The 22,209-nt window shown below is 35.6% G+C and overlaps 1 protein-coding gene across 2 annotated transcripts in view; it reads right to left on the reverse strand.

Annotated features, from left to right (window-relative positions):
* LOC128999235 (uncharacterized) overlaps positions 1-22,209 on the reverse strand; it is a 57,611-nt gene that overhangs the window by 16,049 nt on the left and 19,353 nt on the right. For both annotated transcript variants that reach the window (XM_054425634.1, XM_054425633.1), the window contains exons 4-12: positions 16,655-16,746; positions 10,235-14,357; positions 8,559-8,742; positions 7,174-7,261; positions 4,210-4,357; positions 3,165-3,333; positions 2,276-2,469; positions 1,613-1,752; positions 712-984 (exon numbers count right to left, since the gene is read on the reverse strand). In XM_054425634.1, the coding sequence (XP_054281609.1) occupies positions 712-984; positions 1,613-1,752; positions 2,276-2,469; positions 3,165-3,333; positions 4,210-4,357; positions 7,174-7,261; positions 8,559-8,742; positions 10,235-14,357; positions 16,655-16,746 (5,411 nt within the window). The remainder of the gene's footprint in view (positions 1-711; positions 985-1,612; positions 1,753-2,275; positions 2,470-3,164; positions 3,334-4,209; positions 4,358-7,173; positions 7,262-8,558; positions 8,743-10,234; positions 14,358-16,654; positions 16,747-22,209) is intronic.

Here is a 22,209-nt window from a genome sequence, read left to right on the forward strand (position 1 = left end):
CCACTGTTTACGTATAATGAATTTCACACAAATAACATCATGATACGCATAAACAAGAGTCCAAAAATGTAATAAGAGTAACAACACTTGTCTGTCTCAACTTGCTTGGTTAGAAAGATGTTTAACATTTGGTTGTCTAGCAACACAAATTGTATACAACATTTTAATTTTATAAATAGGATGAAAAGTTACTACTTATTTTGGGAATCATGTAAATGAATACTAAAAAAGCAGTGGATGTTGGATGATACAAACTAAAATACACAACCAAATCTTACAGAGAACTATGTGCTTGAATATATCTTTAGAAAGTTGTGATTTGGAGAGAGGTCTCTATATAACAAAAATCTTAACACGTCAGGTTGATGGACAGATTCGAGAGGTGCTGAAAATGGCCAACAGGTCGAAGTAGCCTGGGGTAGCTATGCTATAGCCCCATCATATAAAAAAAAAACTTAAAAAATTGCTGTACAGTATAACGATTGGGTTTGCATTTGGCAATAATTTTTAATGGGTGTAACTAGCCTACTGGTTGGTGAGTCAAACTTAGGCGTAAGAGGGACATGTTTGATAACCTCCATATCACAAAAATCTGGTTTATACAGTTTTCCCTGAAAGGGGTTTGTAAATCTTCAATTAAAATGCTACTGGCGTAGACACAAATAAAACCAATGTATAGTAAAATTAAGTTCAATAAACACAGCAACTCACCGCCTTAATCTCCCGCTCCTGCAGTGTGCTGTCGCAAGCGTATTGATGGTCTCTGAACGGACACTTGACCTCGGCGTCGTCCGTGAACTGCACGGTGTGCGCAAGACAAGCACGACAGAACGAGTGCAGACAGTCACGCAGCACCACACCGTCACCCGCTGCGCACTCAGTGAGACACACCGTGCACTCAAACGCTTCCGAGCTGGGGATCAAGTCTGCATTCTCCAACACCATCAACTCTTGATAGTTCTTCGTCTTCTCTTCACCGGCAGCCTGAACACATAACATAGGTCAGAACTCAAGACAATATTCATTTCCACAACAAATCAATTTAGGTAATACATTTTTTATAGAATAGGCCTAGGCTTATATTTTTATAGAAGTTTGAAGTAAGAAATATATTTTCTACTGCTTAAAGATTTCTCTTTGGCCTGAAAATTGTTTATCCATACTGAATGCTGTACACTCAAAAGAAAAGTGAAACATGAAGAAGGATCGCGTTCTATTAATAATTAACACCAAATAAGCAGTTAAGTTATAATTTATTATTAATTTTTTTTTCAAAGTGTACACAACAATATAATTAATGTTAGGCCTAAATCTTTTAATATTTTAGTTAGCTGATTGAATTCCAAGAAATAGAGTCCTATGTCATCAAAGACATCCACTGAAGAAACTATAAACATAGACACATTTTATAAATTGGTTTAATTTCTGTAGCCTATGTATTAAAGGCGTTACTTAAATATAATCAGACATTTTGTTGAAGTCCGATTGTCCAAAAATTTCATTATCTGAACACCCTTCTACCCTCTGCCTCAATTGTTTCTGATAATCAAGGCTATTCTGTATCAGTAGGCTGCAAACACCCAACTGGTTTCACTTATCCGACCCACTTCACCTGATGAGTGTTGGGTTCCTCTAGCAGCCTCTGTTGTTCAGCACCAGTGGCCTGGTAGTCAGCTGGTCTATCAGAGCCACAAGCCATACAACCTGGTCTTGTCAGAGTGTTGATCAGGGTACACGCAGTACACTTCCAGCCTTACAACATACAACACAACAATCAGTAGATTGGAACAACAACAATTGAGACCCTTCAAATCTGTCCAGTGTTAGTGAAGCCTTGGTACAACGATAGTTCACACACCTGGTAATGACAGTAAATAGTCATAATAGATAAAAATTTTGCTTTTTAAACTAACTTGAAACAGACCAGATAGTGCTCTTGCCATTCTGTTTGCCATTTTGTGTTTGTGAAAATGTTCAATTTCCAGTTAGTTGATTTATCTCTAGTTGTTCATATAACTCCACCACCTTGCTTTATCTTTATCTATAAATACACTACAGAGGACCACCTGTTTAGTTTTTCTTTGCTCCATTTTTTCAAAACATGTTATATGCTATAGGACGTCATAAAGAAGATCTGATGTCCAAGTGTTTTGAGCAAATGGAAAACTACTATACTTACTATGTTTTCAACTGACAACCTCTTACACTACTGAGTTTACAAAACTAGTTAGCCCGACCATTTGTGGTTTCAAATAAAAAAAATACAAAGCCCAACCTGTAGCCTGACAGTCAACAACAGTAGTTGGAGTTGGTAATGGGTCTGGTCCTGTAGCTCCGTTTGCTTCTACCCCTACATCTTCTACTGCTTCCTCAGGTTGATTCACAGGGAAGACTACGAGAGCTTCTTCCACTACGTCAGGTACTTGCTCTGGTGGAGATTCTACTCTAGGCTCTGGACTGCTGCCTTTGCTATAGTTACAAAAACCATTCATCATATATCTCTGTATACAGAAAGATGACTGATAGCTAAAAACTATAAAAGAGAAGTGTGGTCCTAAGGATAGTTAAAAGTACAACCAGTGTTTTTTTCCTTTACATAAAATCGTTTACATAAAACCTTTAAATGCCAACTTATTTTTTTTTACATACAGTACATATTAATTTACTGATTTATTTCTTTGTCTCACAAGTTTGTATTTTTATTTTCAAGTCTCATTGTTTATTTTTTTATAACTATTATAAAATTATACTATTACTAGCCCTTCACAAACAAGAACTTTTGTTACACGTTCAATTAAAATTGCTCTGTTGAGTGACGGTAAGGAGGTTAAATCAATATGACGAATGATTTAATCCATCACACCTCTGGTCCAGATCCTTCACACCTTCGGTCCAAATTCAAAAAAATCGCTCTAACGATTTTGATTGAAATTTAGTATATTTTAGTCTTTTTAACCCTGTTGATGACAAAATGACACAACCCCCAACTCTGTGAAAATTATTCAACGCTGTTCAAAAGTTATTAAAAATATTGTGATTTTCCTTGTAGCCTACAATATCATAAAAATGTACAAGTTTACATGTGGTCTAAATTTAATGAAATTAGGTATGTCAGTGCTAATGTCGAATAAAGTATGTGTCAGTTTGGTAAAACGTTTTTTTACCTGGAGTGTTCCGTGACTTCACTCTCACACAGGCTGTAGTGGTCCTCCTCATCATTATAGTACCAGCCTCTGCCATTAGGTTGTGTTGGCGTAGTTCCTGCTGCTATAGCTATGGCTTCCTCTGGCTCTCTCTCTGCGACTAATTCTGCCGTCTTTGTCGTTTCTGACTCTAAAGATGTTGGACAAAATCATACATCAAACATTTGTGTATAGTAATGATACAATAGTCTGTAAATTAAGGTTTCCATTAAGCTTCAGTACAGCTTACACTCAAGAGAGCTAGTTCAAATCTGAAACCTGCGATTCTTTAAATTACGGACTACTATACTAGCCAGTCCTGACCACTATGTGACGATTAGTCTCGTATTATTTTCCGAACACGGAACAAGAAAGCTCAAACTGAATTTCCTGCAATTAAATTTCAGGAACAAAGTTTAACCATGAAGTTGCTGGTTTTACCCCAAAAAAAGTCGGAAGCTTTTTAATGGATTGTAACTGGGCCTGGAATTGACCTAATCAAAGTATTGTAATCATATAGTTGTATTTAATCATTTAGTCACATGTCAAATATTGTATACACATCAGTTGTTCCATTTCTTTGTATTTATAACTGTTGGTTTACTTTTCCCTAAGTTAACCTCTTACCATATATTTTCTATTTTAAATTCCAATAGGCCTACAGTTAATAGATTTTTTATTCGGCCATACTGCTAATTACACATTCCATAAACGCAAACCATGTACGGATGAGGCAGATCTCCGCACTAAGGTTTATCCGGACACTTATCACTGTTTAAAGTTACTTGAACCTGATCATTTTAACTGGTGTTTTATTAATCAGTGTGGAAATGGACGTCACAATATTGACTTAAATAAGCAGTACAGTTGAGGTTGAGCTCTCTATAATCCATGGTGGGTGTGTTTTTTCAGTAGGTTTAAAGAACCTATTATTATTTTTTGTGTCCTCCCTCACCCCGTTGTGAAACACAGTTGGCACAAACAAAGCAACTATTTGGTAATACAGTAATAATAACAGGTTTATTACCTGGAGCCACTAAGTAGAGGAAGACAGGACAGTGTTGTTGAGTCACGTTGTGTTGTTGAAGAGTCGATCGATCGTCGGTTGCCAACTGTTTGCCGAGTATCCATCTCTGTACAGCCGCAGGGATCTCAAACTGAGCTTCCACTTTAGCCTGTAACGTTGACAAAGACAAATTATATTAGGATCATTCAACAATAGGTTCTACATGGGAAATACTTAAATTCACTAACAGGTGTCTTAGGAAAATCTTTGAACCAACAAATGAAAATGGGGAATGGAGAGTCAAGCTGATAACGAATTGATTGCACGAAGGATTGCACAGCTTTATGAGCTGTGTAAAATTCAACTGAAAGGGTACAAGTGATTTGTTTAAAGCATCAGATGTGGTTGGTAATATTAGTAAGATTAAGCTTTGTGTTGCACAGCATCAACGGCATTTCTGATTCCCATTACCAGGGCTGTATCTAGCATTTTGGCGCCCCTAGGCCCAAATAATTTTCCGCCCCCTAGTCTGGTCACAGTTAGGCCTACTTTCCTTCAAGCCTTTATTAAAAACTATATCATGCCCATAGGCCTAAGTTAATTGCTTGAATACCACTCCTCGTCGGAATTTTATCATTGCAAGTTTTTTGAAGAATTGACTTGTTTCTTAACAAAATGCCGTCTTAAACAACTTTAGCAATTTTATGCTTTAAGTAAATGCTCAAGTTTGTGGGACTGAAACAAAAAAACTCAACCGACCGAGCATTCCTGCAAAAAACATGGCCATTGATTCCAATTTCAGGTCCAAAAACATTAACTCCATACAGTACGTGATACCATAGATTAATCAAACTCTTTTAGTAGATTTGTGGATTTGTCATCATTATGGATTAGCTGAAAACAATTCTTGTTATTTAAACCTAGTTTATCCAAAATAAAATGATCTAATCATAAACAATAGATCGTCTCCTGGTTATATTACAAGAAATTAAAACACACATAACTAACCCTAAAATAATAGAAACAAAATTATGTCAAAACTCTCAAAACTAATGTCCAGTGTCACCAACATGAACTAGACATGAAAAAACTTTTGAATTAACAATGTGATAAGAAGTCTACTTGAGTTATATTTAATCTATGGTCGTACTGTATCTAGGTTAAATTTCCAAAGCAAAACAGAACAATATTCCGGCCAACCATACCGATCCTTAGGTCTGAGGTAAAGGACAGCATTAATGGTGCTTTGGAGGGTATTGATTTTTTCTAAAACCTATTGCAAACTGAGATTAATATTTTTTCGTTGATTTTAAAGATACATTCATGGTTTTTTTTAATATTCAACACATCGTATGATATATTTTAACTTGATACTGCAGATTGATGTTAACTAATCAAAAGATTAGTTAATTTTTTTGTGAGGTGAGGGTGGTAACAGTGTCTAGAATGCATGCGCCCCATACACTCCGATCAGTAGCGCAGAGCCAGCATAGTGGCAGTGCAGTAGCGATGCGTACCGTCACAGAAGTATGTTTTCTGTGGTACCGCTCGGGCACTCGTCAACCCTACATCCTACCCGTATAACCAATGTTCGTTACCAATGTTGTAATGAAATTGATGCATAATTCTGAAAAATAGTTTAAATTCTCTAACAATTATTTCTTCCTATGAACTTAAGAATCAGAATGATTTATTAGCCAGAGTTTTTATCAATTATTTACTTTTATTTTTAGATATTCAAAAAAATTTCCTCTCGGCCGTGCGCCCTTTGGGAGCTCGCGCCCATAGGCCCGGGCCTATTGGGAAATCCGGCCCTGCCCATTACAATGATTCATTAACTTATTTTGGCATTCAAATTGGTGGACTAGCCAAGAACTCCATAATCAATTTCAACAAAGTACTGGAACTATAAAATTAACAGCAGCGCGCTCTATAAAACTCAAGATCTAAGAAGCAAAGGCATTATGTATGTTGTAGGTAACATTTGTTTCCCTGCAATTCTGTCACTAGCAGTGTACTAGCCAAGAACAGGACAGGTGAATTTATTTACTAATCTCAAAAAGGACTCAAAAAGTGTTTATTGTTTGTCTAGTCCACATAAATCTGTAACAATTTGGTCATTTTGATTAATACAACTGCCTAAAGTCGTAAAACAAGGTGTTTCAATATGTAGCCGGGGGCCGTTGGGTGGGGGTGATTGATGGGGGTTAATGGTATGGTATGGAGGAGGGAATTTGGGTAATCAGGAGGGAATAAACAGGGTAATGCTAATAGGTTAGGAATAGGTGTGTCTGGACCAAACTTAATTTAAGCGTGCTGAATCTGCTACCAATAAAATTAGGAAGATTGCTGGGGACCAGAGGGACGGAGACCTTTTACCCAGATCAGAACACTTGCCTAGCCAGCTTTGATTTGCACTAATTGAACTAACTATTTAAGTATTTACCTATCCTTCCAACTATGAACTGAACTTGGATAATCACTTACTAATATTGATGAGTGAGGGAAATAATATGTAAATTGAATACTGAACGGTTAATATGCATGAATTTGATGGATAATTGCTAAGCCATATTCTGGGAACATGTGGTTTAATATTTCATGTTTAAGAACGTTGGGTGCAGAAGGCACCCAACCTACTAAGTTGTGATTTCCTACATTTCAATGGTCGGGTGAGCCAGAAAGGCTCCCCGTTTGTTTCCTGACTTAGCCAACCATAATTTTAACTTATTCCTACATATTAATTACAAATAAACTTATCCATTTATGACGAGAGAGACGGTCGGAGTTATTTCAGGTTGTTTTCCGTGTCGAGGTTGGTTTAGCAAACAAGAGGAGAGGAGTCGACGTAGGTGGGGAAGTGGGGAGAGACGTTGATGCAATCGCGGCAGGCAACAACGGGAACATGCAGCCCGGCTTCGCGAAATGCACACACTATAAAAAATATAGCGTGCCGCTATGCGTCACAAATACCCATAATTTTACCTTGAGCTGAGCGACAGTCATTGAAGGAGACACCTGTACTGGGTATGGACCCTGGTGGGTTAGTCTGTCTTCCACGTAAACATCCACACTAAAACAAATGATTAAATTAAATACAAGACTATCAGCTAAACTTGTACCTTAATTTATTAACTATAAACAATAAAACACGTGAAGAGTAAAGTAACTAAAAGCATACTGTGATATGCAGGAAACCCCCTCACACTTCACAGGTTATCTTGCATATACACATGGGAGCGTAGCTTTAGTAAAACCCGGATCTTTAACCTTATATGAATTTAGCTAGGAGTTGGATGGCTGTCAAATGAGAGGACCAGATTAAATTCAAAGTACTAAACCTTTTTATTATCTCAAAGTAATTAACTATTCTATACAACAATAAAACCATTATTAACAACAAACCCACTAATGAATGGCTAACTGGAAAGGTCCTGGAGACAGCTAAAACTCTGAATATAATATCCCCCAAAAAATCGATCTACTGCCATGTAATTTATAATCAATAGAATATCAAACCCAAAAGAGTTTCTCTCATCTAAACCACAAAACACACCACTCCCTATTGAACTCAAAATCCCCTTTAAATAAAACTTTACCTTTGCAAAACTCCCGGCTAAAGGGCCTAACCCTAAAATAGAGCAACCAGTACTCACCCAACTCTTCTGGGCACCCTGCCCTGGCCGACTGACCCCTTTCTCAACCTCAGGTTGCCTATTTATTGAACCTCAATAGCTACTGAGTGCAAAGCTCTCAGTGTTAAAAAAACACCTCCAGCACGCTTCCGAGGTAGCCTGACCATAGGTCATCAACCTAGCTTGCCTAGGCTACCCTTCATTACAATACAAGTGATTTAATTTACCCTTACAGTAGAAGTCCTCATATTAGGCCTTAGATTTTTCAGTTATTTTTCAACAGTTCGTATATTGGGTCTAAATATAAAATGCATTCCCGATGTGACTCACAACAGTGACATTCTTGACCATTTCTCACAACTCATCTTATTGTGCTGTATTGTAGAAAATGTACTCAAAGGCCATTAATAGTTATTCTTTGATAAACTGTTCACACTACTGTTTTATTTTAGACCAGTAGGTCTTCATACCAACTCTTATTTCCAAAAAAAATCAGCAAAACAAAAAGTAGCATTGATATTAGTTTCAAATAGTTCAAAAAAAAAAAAAAAAAAAAACTCAAACCAAGCCAATATCTACAGAAATACGATTAGCAATTGTTATATTAGCAACAGAACATGTTCCACAAACTCATGAACAATCCCTTTGACCTCTAGGATTTCCAGTGTCATTCTTATAGCTTAGCAAAGACCGCACAACATGCTGCTTTTACCAAATTTTATTGTCGATACTCACGTTATGTTGTCAGTCTGTTTGTGCCGTGTAACGCAGCAGTTGATCTTGTGCCTGGCCAGCTGTTTGGCCAGTGTGGCCGCTCGCATGTGCTGACCACCAGCGATGGCCGTTTCTAGCTGACGCAGTAGTCTGTTGACGGCCAGTGTGTTCATCTTGTTGCCGGCTCCATGCTCCATCACCGAAGCTGATAACCAAAATATAAATCATTCCATTTTGATTTTAAGTAAAATTTTAAGTACAATAAAGTTCTCTTAGTTTAAACTATTGACTTTTGGATACTATAGTAGACATCCCATCTATATGGACCACCTGTAGTTAGTTTTTTCATACAAAAAGAACATAGTCCAATAAGAGCGCACTGTTGTCAAAACTTGATTGTCTTGTTTGATTTTTGGTAGGCCAACCATCATGTTTAACATAACATAAAAGATGCTATAGTTTATAAGTTCCTTTCAATTTTACTTGGTTGAAAGTTTTGATATTAGACAGAAATCAGTAATTGACATCAGTAGCACACACTGTTGATAGTCAACTTTGTCCATTTTTACTTTCTCTCCCTATACCATAAGTATATTAAGTATCGTTTTGGTCAAAAGTTTGTGTTTGAGTCTTGAGTAGATATATCCGTTTTGGGTCCCCCTGAGCCCTGGGTTTTTTTTTTTTTTTTTTGTCTGTGTGTCTGTCTGTATGAGTGGATGTGTACACAACTACAGACCACACCTGTGGTCTAATTTTGATGAAAATTGGTATGTAGGTAATAACCAATGGTATCTCCAGGCGTTTTATGAAATTTAGATTTTTCATGATGATTTTCTCATAAAAACCCATAAAATAACAGAAAAACTGTTACTCAAAAATGGCATAAAAGATTTTGATAAAAATTATGTTGTAGTCTTTTAAATTCTGAATAAAATGGTACAACTCCCATTGCTGTACAAATTACGGTTTGAAAGTCATTGTAACTTATGTTGTTTTCCCATTTAAAAACCCATAAAATAAAATAAAATCAGATTTAAAAAAAGCCAGTTTTGACTAAAATTATTATGTTATGCTCCTTATAATTCTAAACAAAATCGTGCAAACACCATTGCCGTGTAAAAATTACGGTTCACAAGCTATTGCAAAATTTGCGATTTTCCCTATAACGTATCATAGTTACTCTCACCGCTTACTTATGAAGAGGTTGTTGACAAGCTAATGGGAGAAAGTATGTGTCAGATTGGTGATACCGTTTATTATGTCAAATATCGCTTCAGCTTTTACATCGTCTAGTGATGTATACTTCTATCAATGGTCAAAGTTCTAACCTTAATAAGTGGACATTTTAGAAATGTATTTTTTAAATGAGTCTACACAAATCCATCAAAGAAGAAAAAATAATCATCATTTTAAAATCCTTTAATTTAATAAGGATTCCTAATATCAGAAAAATTCAATTCTTAATTCAAACCTCATGAATGACAAGTCTAGATATTTAAAGAATGTATACTTTTGAGTTAGTTTACAAAGCTACATCAAAGGGATACCGTACAAATCTTTATATTTTTTTAAGGCACCCTTAAGTTTAATGAAATTACATTAAAGAAATTCTAATTCAGTTTAAACAGTTCAAAGTTTATAATAATATATTTTAGGGAGTTTATTAATTGCTCACAATGCCCATTACCTAAAATTACCTTTGAAATCAGCCAGCCCCTTAGGCTTGGTAAGTTCTGCCGACAGCTGTGTAACTTCTGGACTGTCACTGGACGAACTGGATGACGAATCATCATCTAGCGCCCTTGGAACATTCACATAGACATGAAGCGGCTTCGCTTCATCGCCGGTCTTGGTCGCTTTGATGTTTGCAAAGTCCCTTGGCCTTATAAGTTTAAACGCCCCAATACCCACTTTTTTGGTTTCTTGTGTAGCTGTTGTCTCAACGCCTCCGTCTTTTAAGATGTGTTCCTCCACTGTAACTGGAACTGTTATTTCTCGCCGTGTTGACTTTGGTGTCGGAGGTTTTGCAGAGATTGTTGCAGCTGACTTGTTACTCTCCACTTTCCGAACAACACCACTAGTTTGTACAGAAGTCGAGATTTTGGGTGATTTGTAGTCTTTCATTTTTAATTCTTCAATGATTGTTTCTGATTTTATGAAATATGCTTCTGCCACATGTTTTCTTTCAGTTGGGAGGCCTGTGGCTTTAGAAGACAGAAAGGATGTTTGAGCTTTTGATTTTTTTATGGCACCTAATCGTGCAGCCTCATCTGAGCTACTGGGCGAGTTTGAAGATGATGTATTTGGAATATTATCATCCTCGTTTAAGATTGTTTCTGCTTTAGATTTTACTTTACTGTGCCCTGCTTCAGATTTGCTCTCCTTAAATTTTTTTGGTAAGGAGTTTTTCATTTCTTTCAATATTTCTTTTACTTTTAACCTTTCTTCTTCATTTGTCGCTAAAGAACCTTTAGATGCTATAGAGAATAATGCATCAATTTTAGCCTGATTAATCGACGAGCCTTCAGCAGAGATCTCTTTATCAGTGTCACCTTTACTGTCTGAATGAGATTTTCCAAAAAATGCCAACCTCGCTTTCCTAACTTCTTCTACACCAGTTTCCGTTTGGGCTCCAGATGCAGAAATTGTATTAGAGCTTGATGATGCGGTATCCAAAGAATTGTTCACTTTCTCAAGAGCAGGTGAATTTGCAGAAACTGGTGTTGTATTTGGTTTCACTGTAATCTGCTGCTCTACCAGCTTTCTTTTGGTTTCTTTGGTTGAAGAAATTTCATTTCTTGTTTTGAGATCAGTGGAATTTTTATTTTCAGGAACATCAGATGTCTTTGGCATATAACAGCTTCCATTTAAAAGTCCACTGACAGTTATGGGTTTCGCGATTGGTTGTTTTGCGACAGCACCATCAATTGGACTCTTATCTGCTTTAGTTGCCGGCTGGGATTTAGATTCAACTGGTTTACTACTGTTGATTGAGCTGCTGTTGGGTTTTGCATCAACTGAATTCTCTGTCTGTGATGATAAGCCTTTGATTGCAGATGTATTTTTGGACTCACCTTTGACCAGGTTGACGCCTATTGTAGTTCCCATGTTGGCGTTGGTTAGTTTGTCAATCACGTCTCTCCTCACCGCAGGCCTCCACATGTCACAGGCCTCACAAGTCACCCTCCATCGGGGGTTTTCAAGGGTACACCGAGGACAAGACCAAATGCTGTAGTTCTTAGAAGGTGGTTTTGTGACAGGGTCAGCCCTTCGAACCTTTACAGAATCATCAGTAGTGACTCCTTTTGAAGCAGATTTATCAGAAATTCCCTCAGTCTTTCCAACAACTATCGGAGGTTCTGTAACTGTTGGGGTCGGAGTTACTGATGATCTCTCACTAGCATTTATTGTTGAACTGGCAGAAGCTGTAACAGAGCTGAAAGATTCAGACATCTCTGCAATAGTTGGAATACTTGGGCTAGGTGAGTGATGTTTTCTTATTTTATTAGCTTCGTATAAAGCTTGAGTTTTAGACTTTTCCAAATCATCTACTATTTCCTCAATTACTACTCTAGGAGATACAGTTTCTGAGCTCCCTGCCGATCCCAGCTCATCTGAATGTTGATGCTTTAAATGCTTTCGCCTTTTAATTCCTGGAGATTCTAAATAGCTTTCTTTTGTTTCTACAACAGTAATTTGCTCTTTATATCCATTACAGTTTATAATACTCTCTGTAGTTACACCTTCTGAGATTTTTATACCTTCTCCTGATGATGAAAACCGCTTTTCAATACCTTCTTTGGAAAATATACTGGGACCATCTTTGGAGAAGAAAGCAGAGTGCATTGTGACTTTGGTGACGTTGCCTATGGCATTAAACAACGATATTAATTCTCGAGCCCCGCTCTTCTTAGGTGAGTCAGGATTTTTCTGTGCTCTATCTTCTTCAGACATTATATCCAAGTCATGTAAATCATTATCATGGTTTTCAACACAATCAGCTGAAGATGTGTAATACTTTGCATCTTGAGCAGCCAACATTGCTCTTTCCTTCTCTTGCTCTCTTTGTACAATTTCGGCTGCTTCCCTATCTAGCTCACTAATATTAGCCAACATCGATATCTGAGATTTTCTCTTTTCTTCTGGTTTATCAAACCTTGAAAAAATACTTGACAGTCTGTAGCTATTTGAATGGCTATTACTACTACTACTGACGCTGCTGCTATTGTTATTTTCACTGTTTATAGCATTTCGCCTAACAATGGCAACTTCAGGCATCCAATCTACAGCACTAGTTTTTTCTTTTCTTTTTTCAAGGCTTTTTTCTTTGTTCCCGGCATTTCTTTTATACCAAGGTCTTGGAGATACTGGAGTTGGCGTGGTCGGAGTGGCAGGTTTTGCTTCAGCAGACTGGACCTCTGTTTTGTTCGCCTTCAAAACTCCCCTCTCTAACTTGAGAGAATCATTACAAACTGTATGAGTCACCTTGTCATTCATCATGGGAGAAGCGGGTGGAGTAGCTAATAGTAAGCTTTTACGGTCAGCATGTGCTTGCAGTTTGTTTATGTTTTCAATTAGTCTTTGTTTTTCTTCGGGGCTTAGTTTTCCCTGAGACCCTGAATTGATTTCATCCTCTTGTCTTCTGATTATCAATGGTGGTGGAGGAGCATGTCTCTTCTTCCTGCCCAAACTCTGGGTGCCTACTACCTCATTACCGGCAGATTTGACCTCTTTGCTGTTATTTTCAACTGGAGGAGGAGGAGCTTTCCTTTTACCTCTGACATGAACAAACGCTCCAGACCTCCTATCCTTAGCAGAGTCACTCACAGTTCTTCTGTGACGTCTAACTACAATATCATTCGTAGGGAACGAGTTAGTTTTAGAGTTGATGTCTACATTTTCCTTATTCTGGTCTAGAGGTGAAGGAGATATCACTGAATCAGCCTTTTCATCGAGCGATACAGGAGGGGGAGGGGCTTTTCTTTTCTTTCTGCCTAAAGTTGAATTTTTGCCAGCGGACTGAACATTATTTAATTTGAGAGAATCTAGGGATTTATTAAGAAACAAATGCCTACTGTTCACATCATCAACACTTCTGTGCAACGTACCACTACCAAAGAGGTGATATTTTTTCTTCAGGGTCAGATTTTTATCAAGCTCCCTTATTCTGTCCCTCTGTCTCAACCTGTTTCGGTAAGTCTCGGTGTCAGGGCCAGGATTAATACACTTCTCCGGCGGATTTGCAGCTCCAAAAGGTCGATAAAACGACGGGTGTATGAAAGCAAAACTGTTTGCAGTAGCCGTACTAAACAGAGTGTCAACACTGCCGCAGCTTGTGCTATGGCCTCTGATCAGCTGGGGGGAAGGGGGTGCCGAGGGAGCAAACTCCGGGTCAAACTCATCACTCCGACTCTCTCTTCGGAACCAACGGAAGATGGAGAATATCGCACTGGTACTCCGTTCCCGCCTTGAACCTGGTGAACTTGCTGAAGATATAAAAGCGTGGGCAGAATCACTGTGAGAACGACCATGTTGGGAAAACTGTTGACGCCTTTGAGCGTACAAAGAATCGATCACGACTTCCTCAAAGGCGCACTCATTGTAGCTCTTCATTCTTTGAAGCGCTCCATTATTCTCAGTAAAGAGGCGGAGTCTCTTCTTCAGAGAGTCCTCCTGATCCTTGTCCTCAACCCTCAGTGTGGTGTTGTCAGTCACCTCAGTTGCAACCCCCGGCCCGACGGGCTCATCACTGTCTGAGGAAGGAGGCGTCGGGATTCTTCGCTTTTGCCTCACAGATGGCTTCGGGAGGTTTATCACAGACTGAAACCAACAACAGCAGATTCCGTCAAGTATTTTGTTTGCTCTTTGCAGGTGTGTTAGTTCAAGTCTCACGCACGGGCATGCATAAGCATTCAAATGCTTGATGGTAATAACACACTTTTCTTTGCCAAATCGGTGAGATGGTAGAAGCCACAATTAATTAAAAAGCACACAAAAATGGTATTGTTCATCACACTTCTTTATGAAGGTCCAAATCAAGTGGTGATATTTGTTCTTAGTAACCAAGCTTTCACAATCCTTCAAAACACTACTTTGGTCTTTCAAATTCGGAAAAGTTACACATTCCTCATTTTTTATATTGAATAGGAAAATCAATGCAACATTGTTAAAAAACTATTTGAAAAATACAAGTTAGCTTAATCAATGTTTAACTAGACTAGTTAGTAGTTATACAATGTTGGTTAGAGCTGATTATCTCAAAAGTGACGTAACTTAATCTGAAGCAAGGCTGCTTTAGCAAGGAAGCAGAGGAAAATGCAATCCAGCTATGGAGAAGGACTCTCTAGAAGAGTTCTCAATGATACTTTATACAATGAAGCAAGAAATATTTACCAATTTTAAAAGAATTGTTTATAAGAAAAGAAGTACTATTTAACACAATCCAATTAGATTAAATTTGTCACAGAAAATTGTAACGAACATTCTATGTAATGAAAGCACAAGAGCTTCTACAGGTCATCATAAAAAAACCTCATGAATCTTTGAGATAAATTTTTAAGATAGGTAATGTCAGCTGAATTATTTTCTTTACTAGTTTGATCGATATTTTATATTCCTTACAATGGTACAAAACCAAAATCTGTATTATTAAAAATCTATACATTATATAATTTATAAAGTACTTTTTTGTCGGTACACCACAACTCTCTTAAAACTGCATAAATTTGCATAAATTAGGTATCATTTTAAAGTTTTTTTTTAGAAATAAATTATAATTTAGCGTTTTTTTACACAGAATATGGAGATTCCCAGGTCCAATTAACTACCTACATATTGTTAAGAGAAAGTACAATAAAAATAAAAATATAGCTTAATAAATTGATGTGCCTAACAATTTTCAACCCCCCCCCCCCCCCCCACAAAGGATAATTTACTCCTGTGTGGGGGAGAGAGAAATATTATAATTTTGAAGATTTTTGAACAGATGAAAAAAAGGATTTTCTGACAGGTTGAAAGTTGTGATGGGGGACTGAGTGATTAGTGGCTTCCAACTGGACAAACGGTAGACCCCTCCCCAAAATATACCAAACTTACGAATCAAGTCCAATGGTTTGGAGTTTGGATAAAGAGGAAATTATATTGACTTAAATTGTTTATCTAAAAGCTCATCTAGCTGTTGCTTTTGGTCAAAAGTAAAACAACCAATTACACAGACTGGTGCGTAAATTTGCTTATTGAAGCTATTAAATCAGTATGAACATATTTTAATTCAATCGACAAATTAATCATAAAAGCAAAGCATACCAATTTTAAGCATACTGGAAAGCATATCAAATTAAATAAAAGTACAGTATATGGTTCAAGAATAAAACATGCACTGTTAAACTAAAACTCATGTTGGCTTGTATGAATTTTCAATAACATTAATTCTTCAAGCATTATGTGTTAGAACTTAGGAATCAAAAGTAATTACAAAGTACATTATTTGATCAAACAAAGGTTCATAAATAAATGTATCACAAAACAGTAATTAAATGTTCCAAATTACACTCAACTCAAATTAAAATAATCTACGAGTCAAAGCAAACTTGGACCATAAAACAAAAAAATATACAATTTCAAATTGTGAATGTTTAATGTGGTAAAATAGCACTTTCACTGAATAAAATGTTTAAACAATTTTTAAAATCTTGAACATTTAGTACAGACTATCACTCTTTAGGATGCTTTTGGTTTCAAACTTTGAATGCTTCAGACTCCTAAATAGGTTTAAAAAGCTGCAGAGACTTGCCACTTTAGCGACAGCCACGTAAACAAACAGGTTTCAGCATGTTTGGCTAGTGATGTTTTCAATTAAACTGGTTTTATTGCAGCGTTACTTTAATGTTTACTATACTCTGTAAATCTAATTTTGCCAAACTAATGTATGGTCAAACACACAATGGTTTTAACTTGTTTTTTAAACAAGTTGAACTGGTGTCAAAACAAGACTGGAGACTTAAAAATTATTTTTTAGTACTTAGAAGTAAATAGTCCAATTAGTTTTATTACAGGAAACCTTTTATCTATTTTCAACTGTGACATTTTGTTATACTTAATTGCAAAAAAATCATTACCTCATTGGTTCCCCGACTGACGGCAATATCTCGACACTTAGTGGGCGGGTTGACAATGCTTTTCTTCGGTTCATTTTGGTCCTTCTCAAAACCTGCATTAAAAAACCGATTAATTTATCAAGTTTCCTGTTGAAAATTTTAGTTATTAGTAAACAAAGACCACAAATAACATTTACAATAGGTGTGCAAGTATCTAATAGAGCCAAATAACACTTCTACAATGTTTAAACTTTTAAATTATTGTTAAGTACAGTTCAAATTCAGACCTTTTATTTTACTTGTAATGTAAGATCAAAATTTGTACTTTATTATATATCTGTGAAAAGGCTTTCACAAAGTTGTGTAGCTGAGTGGTTATTGTGGTCGCTAAACAATCTGCAGGTTGCCTATTCGTTCTTGATAAAAAGTAGAAACTTTTCTAAGCTAGAAACTAAACCCAGATATCTTTGATTGTTGGGCTTTTAATTAATATGTTTTACGCCAAACTACGTTGTTTTAATAACTTTCCATACATGAATTTAGTTTGGAAAACAGCTGTTTGCCGCTTCCTTAATCGAATGGGGTTTCATTTTGTACTACTGTACAGTAATGAATCTTACTTGACACCAGCTGATTATTATAATTGGCATTGAGGGGTCATAAACAATAAATAATCTCTTAGAAGTTATGAATACCTAGTGATTGTTGATCAATCTGAAGAAATATACAGGGTGTCCCGGAACTCTCTACCAATATTTTAGGGCATTGTTCCTGGGTAAGAAACATATCTAAATATCATATTTAAATTGTCCGGAAGTCCTTATTTACTCAGATAGCCTTAGAATACTTAGGAAAGCCTTAGATAGAACTTAGATAGATTGTAAATTTTTTTTATCTGACTAACTAAGGACTTCCGGACAATTTAAATATGATATTTAGATATGTTTCTTACCCAGGAACAATGCCCTAAAATATTGGTAGAGAGTTCCGGGACACCCTGTATAACAGATTTGTACCGTTTTTTATTGTTAGGTTAGTTGTTAGTAAGTAGTAGCCTATGGGAAAAAAATAGTGTATGTCACTCTTCCAAAATATGTTTACCGTCCTCAAATAGAAATCCCACTCCCATACTCGTACGGTAAACACCTATTTTCCAGACTAGTAACGTAATATACTATTTTGCGCACAACATTGTTTTAATGGACTTTCCATGCGGAAAAAAGCAGTTGTAAAAATACTATTCCTGGCTAAACAGCTTTTTTTTAAATCAGTAACAAAGTTACATAAGGCATTTAACTTATTTTACACAAATTTTCTATTCATATTTAGGATAATACGACTATGTTGCATCCCTAACTTAGTGATTAATGAGCAACTAAGTAGCTATTACAATAATTGAAAGCCTGATTATTGTCAACCTTATCTTTGCAAATGTTGATTTCTTTATCCACTGTAAATAATTAAGTCGATGATTTCATTTCAAAATAATAAAAGCGCAATAAGGTTGATGCACTTGACGTCTTAATTGGACAAAGAGGGTGAGCAAGATGATTCAGAAACAATTGACACCGTGATTAACACTTCAGACACAATTACCTTCATCGAAATGGCCTTGACTTCTTTCCTGACCTAACCTATGCGGATCCTTAGCAATAACTCTTACAATCATAAACCAAGAAAAATGGGTTTTACTCATTGTATCTAGTTTTTCTTGCACAGGTACAGGGAATTTAAAAAAAATTGAATTGAACCCCTTTGCTAAGTACAAAGTACTTCTTCTGATAAAAATGGATAGATTACTTTTGACAGTCAAAATTAATATGGATTATCTACAATAATAAATCTAGATTTCTTGAAGAGACATTGACCAGTTTCAGCTAGTTATGCTAAGTTTTCATAGTGAATCCTACTAATATTATAAGTGGGAAAGTTTGTATGGATGGATAGATGTTTGTTACAAGTAAACAAGAAAAATACTAAGCTGATAGGGTTTAAATTTGGTATGACGATAGCACACATTCCTGATTAACATATAGACATATTCTTATCTCAAAAGTCCTTTCGGGCTCCACCCCAGTGGCTCTGGAGTTTCCCGTGTTAACTTTATGAGTACCGGTATTCATATTTAAAAGGAATTTATTAAAGAATTTTGTAAGCTGTTTCAACTGCAGAAGTTGGTTCTATGATATCAAATAGCATTAAAAAGTTTTAAGGTTTACCACCAGGATGCAGCACTATTATTTTATTGCATTTATGACAACAGCTAATTTGAACCAACTAGTAACAAAAAGCTGTGGTACACAATTAGAACTTTACTTTTTTTCTATGGTTTAGGTGCAGTGGTAGAGCATTATGGCTATTGGTAGATGTGCTATACTTTATATAGCCTATTATATAAATTAAAAGAACCAAATTTTCTTAAACCGTGTCCTCTCCCATAACTGCAATAAGCATTTTATACATATGCCAACGCTGTACAAAGGACGGGTACTCTGCTAGTAATTTATAAGTGAGAATCTTTCTGGGAGCATAAGGTTTAATTTAAGGTAAATTTTAATACAAAAAAGAACCAAAATTGTTTTTCAACAGAAATATAAAAAAAATGACAATATTATTTCAGAGGTAACGGATGCTAAATTTTTGGGTTTGATTGTGGATTGCAGTTTTAATTAGATGGAATAAACATATTAACAAAGTTAAAGGCAGAATGAAATGAGAAATTTTTGTCCTAAGAAGATTATCTAAATTATGTGATTTAGCCACTTAAAAAGTAATATATTTTAGATTGATTCACTCACATTTTGTACATACTAACATTTGTGTATACGGAACAAAAACAAACAAAAACTTTAGAAAAATATTGAAACTCAAAAAGAAATGTATAAGAATCATGCTAGGTTTGAAGAACAAGGCTCATGTAAAGTAAAAGTTTTGTGAACTAGGTATTTTGTCAGTATATAATTTATATGAAAGTGTTATTTATGTGAAACAAAACATGACTAATACCAGTTTTCTGGGCCACAATCATTATAACACAAGGCACAAAAATAATTTGAAATTAGAAACACATAAATTAGATTGAAAAAAAAAACACATATATGGGCGCCAAATTCTTTAATATACAGCCAGAAAGCTTAAAAAGTGAGACTAACATTAAGAAATGCATTAACAATTTAAAGGCATTCATGATTGAGAACATTTGTTATTCAATTTATGAATTTTTAAATATTATAAATGGCGTTGGTAAGATTTAGATGTATATATTGTAAATAGGTAAATTTGAATGTACTTATTTGTATTTTATACTTTTATAAATAAGAATTAATATCATTCAATGTACATAATTATGAATAAAGAATATTTTATTTGAGGTTTTAAGAACAAAAACAATAATATTATACAGTAAATATTATACAGTACTGATTAAATCATAAGTTACACATGACATAAAAATAAATTGACAAAAAAGAAATCAACCAAAAATTCATTATCAAAGGATCAATATTGATTTGTAACTGAAATAGTAAACACACATGAAAAAAATATCTAAAAGGTTTACTCTCAGCAACATTTGTTTTTAGGATGATTTGAGAGACAAATTTGAAACTAATATAATAGTATTGTGTCTCTGTTATGATTATTTGTCATGATTATTGTCACAAATGTCATGATTATTATGTGATAGTTGACTTAAAAAGATATTCGTATTTGTTGATGGTATGTAACGTATCATTATGATAAACAAAGACTTACTATTATTACTATTATTTTATTACTGTATTATTTAGTGACATTTGACACTAATTTAAGGACAAAACAATAAGTAACAGACGAGATCAAGCAAAATAAACAAACAACAGTAATACCTGTACCATTTTTTTTTAGATTATTTGATAAACAGCACACATCACCACATAAATTTGAACAACTCATAATACAACTTAGAAATGAAAGTTTTATAAGACAAAGACTTACAAAACAAATTAAGAAGACAACATAATCTGGGTGCACCAAGTTTTGCTGTTCTCTTACCTACATAATTACTACTTTCCCTACACATATTTTACATACAAATAGTTTACCTGCATACTTTATATACATTGTTAACATGAGCCGGCTAAACCAAGTGCCACACTTGATCTAAACACCCTACACTCCAAACTTTGAACAACATATAAATAAAAGCTAACCAAGAGACTTATAAGACAAAGACTTACAAAACAAATTAAGAAGACAGCAAAGCACAACACTAGCCGCACCAAGTATCGTTACAGACAGACAGAGGGACACAGACGACAACGAACTGGCAGTTTCTGACACAAAGCGAGTGACGCTAATTTTAGTGTGGTTGACAGCGACGGTGGACAGTGACGTCACCAGAAATGACAGCCAATGCTCACACCTACTGCACTCATGCCTCGCTAGAAAACTGTTCACAACTCTGAAGTAGTTAGAGCATTATATCTTGAATTGTCTCTATTTCATTTATGCAATACCAAAACTTTGGCGCCATAATACTTTGGGACATTATTTTGATATTTGCCTGATAATGTTTCTACTAGTTCTTTTAAGTTAATTTAATTTCTAAATATCTGAATTTAATAAAAAATAATCAAAAACTCATGGGTTCAACCTTGACTTTTAGTAGTATATGTAGATCTCTCATCCCAAGACAAAATCTGAAGCCTGTTTGTATGTGTGGTTCATGTTGGTGACATTGAGCGCTAATGTCAATGAAATGTTTTTAATGAGGAGAGTCTTCCCAATATATCATAGCAGCCTAAAGATGAGTCCAATGTTCCATCTCTAGCTGAGGTACCTAAGTTCAGAACCTCCCCTGGATGTAAATGGTAGAGGGAATAATATGCCCTTTACATGAATCGTATGGAACTAACTTTGAATTTGTCTTCAGCTAATCCATTAGGATGATTAACCACGTTTAATATATGGTTCCACAAACAATAATCGACAAATAATATGTAACAAAAGTAAAAACTACAAAAATTGAATTAATAGTTAGCCGCCACATTTTTTTGTGTTGAGGTACAATTACGATGCATAGGTATCAAAAAATATTTCCAACGGGGGTACCTATTTAATTTTTTTTAAATATTTAAACTTCAAACTAACAGTACCAAGTTGACTCATCCCTGGCAAAGCCATAACAAAGACTTAACAACCATTGGAAATATTAGCCAAATGATGATTTACTGAGAAGTCAGACACCATTGTTGGCTTCAAATCCATAACATTTACTGTAGTCATTCTGTTGCCATGATTATTTACCTCAATGTTTATCATAGTTTGGCCATGATACCCAGCGGATTAGGAACCTTCTCGGAACCCAACTCACTCTCTCGACTCGCTCGCCAAGCTGGCTGTTGATAAACAGTCACCTACTGTCACATTCCCACAGATCTGTAATTTTTTTTTTTTATTTTAGGTAAAAAGAATTATTTGTTCTTTATATATTTGAGTTCTACATGAAATTCCAAAAAAAATGAGCCCAAACACGACGTGGTTACTTAATATCTACGATCTGAAAGTAGTACAAAGCTGATGCCGGTATACTGTAG

This window comes from Macrosteles quadrilineatus, unplaced genomic scaffold, assembly GCF_028750875.1.
Source record: "Macrosteles quadrilineatus isolate MER2022 unplaced genomic scaffold, UCM_ALF_1.0 Scaffold_8__2_contigs__length_117827958, whole genome shotgun sequence".
Classification (NCBI taxonomy): Eukaryota; Metazoa; Arthropoda; class Insecta; order Hemiptera; family Cicadellidae; genus Macrosteles; species Macrosteles quadrilineatus.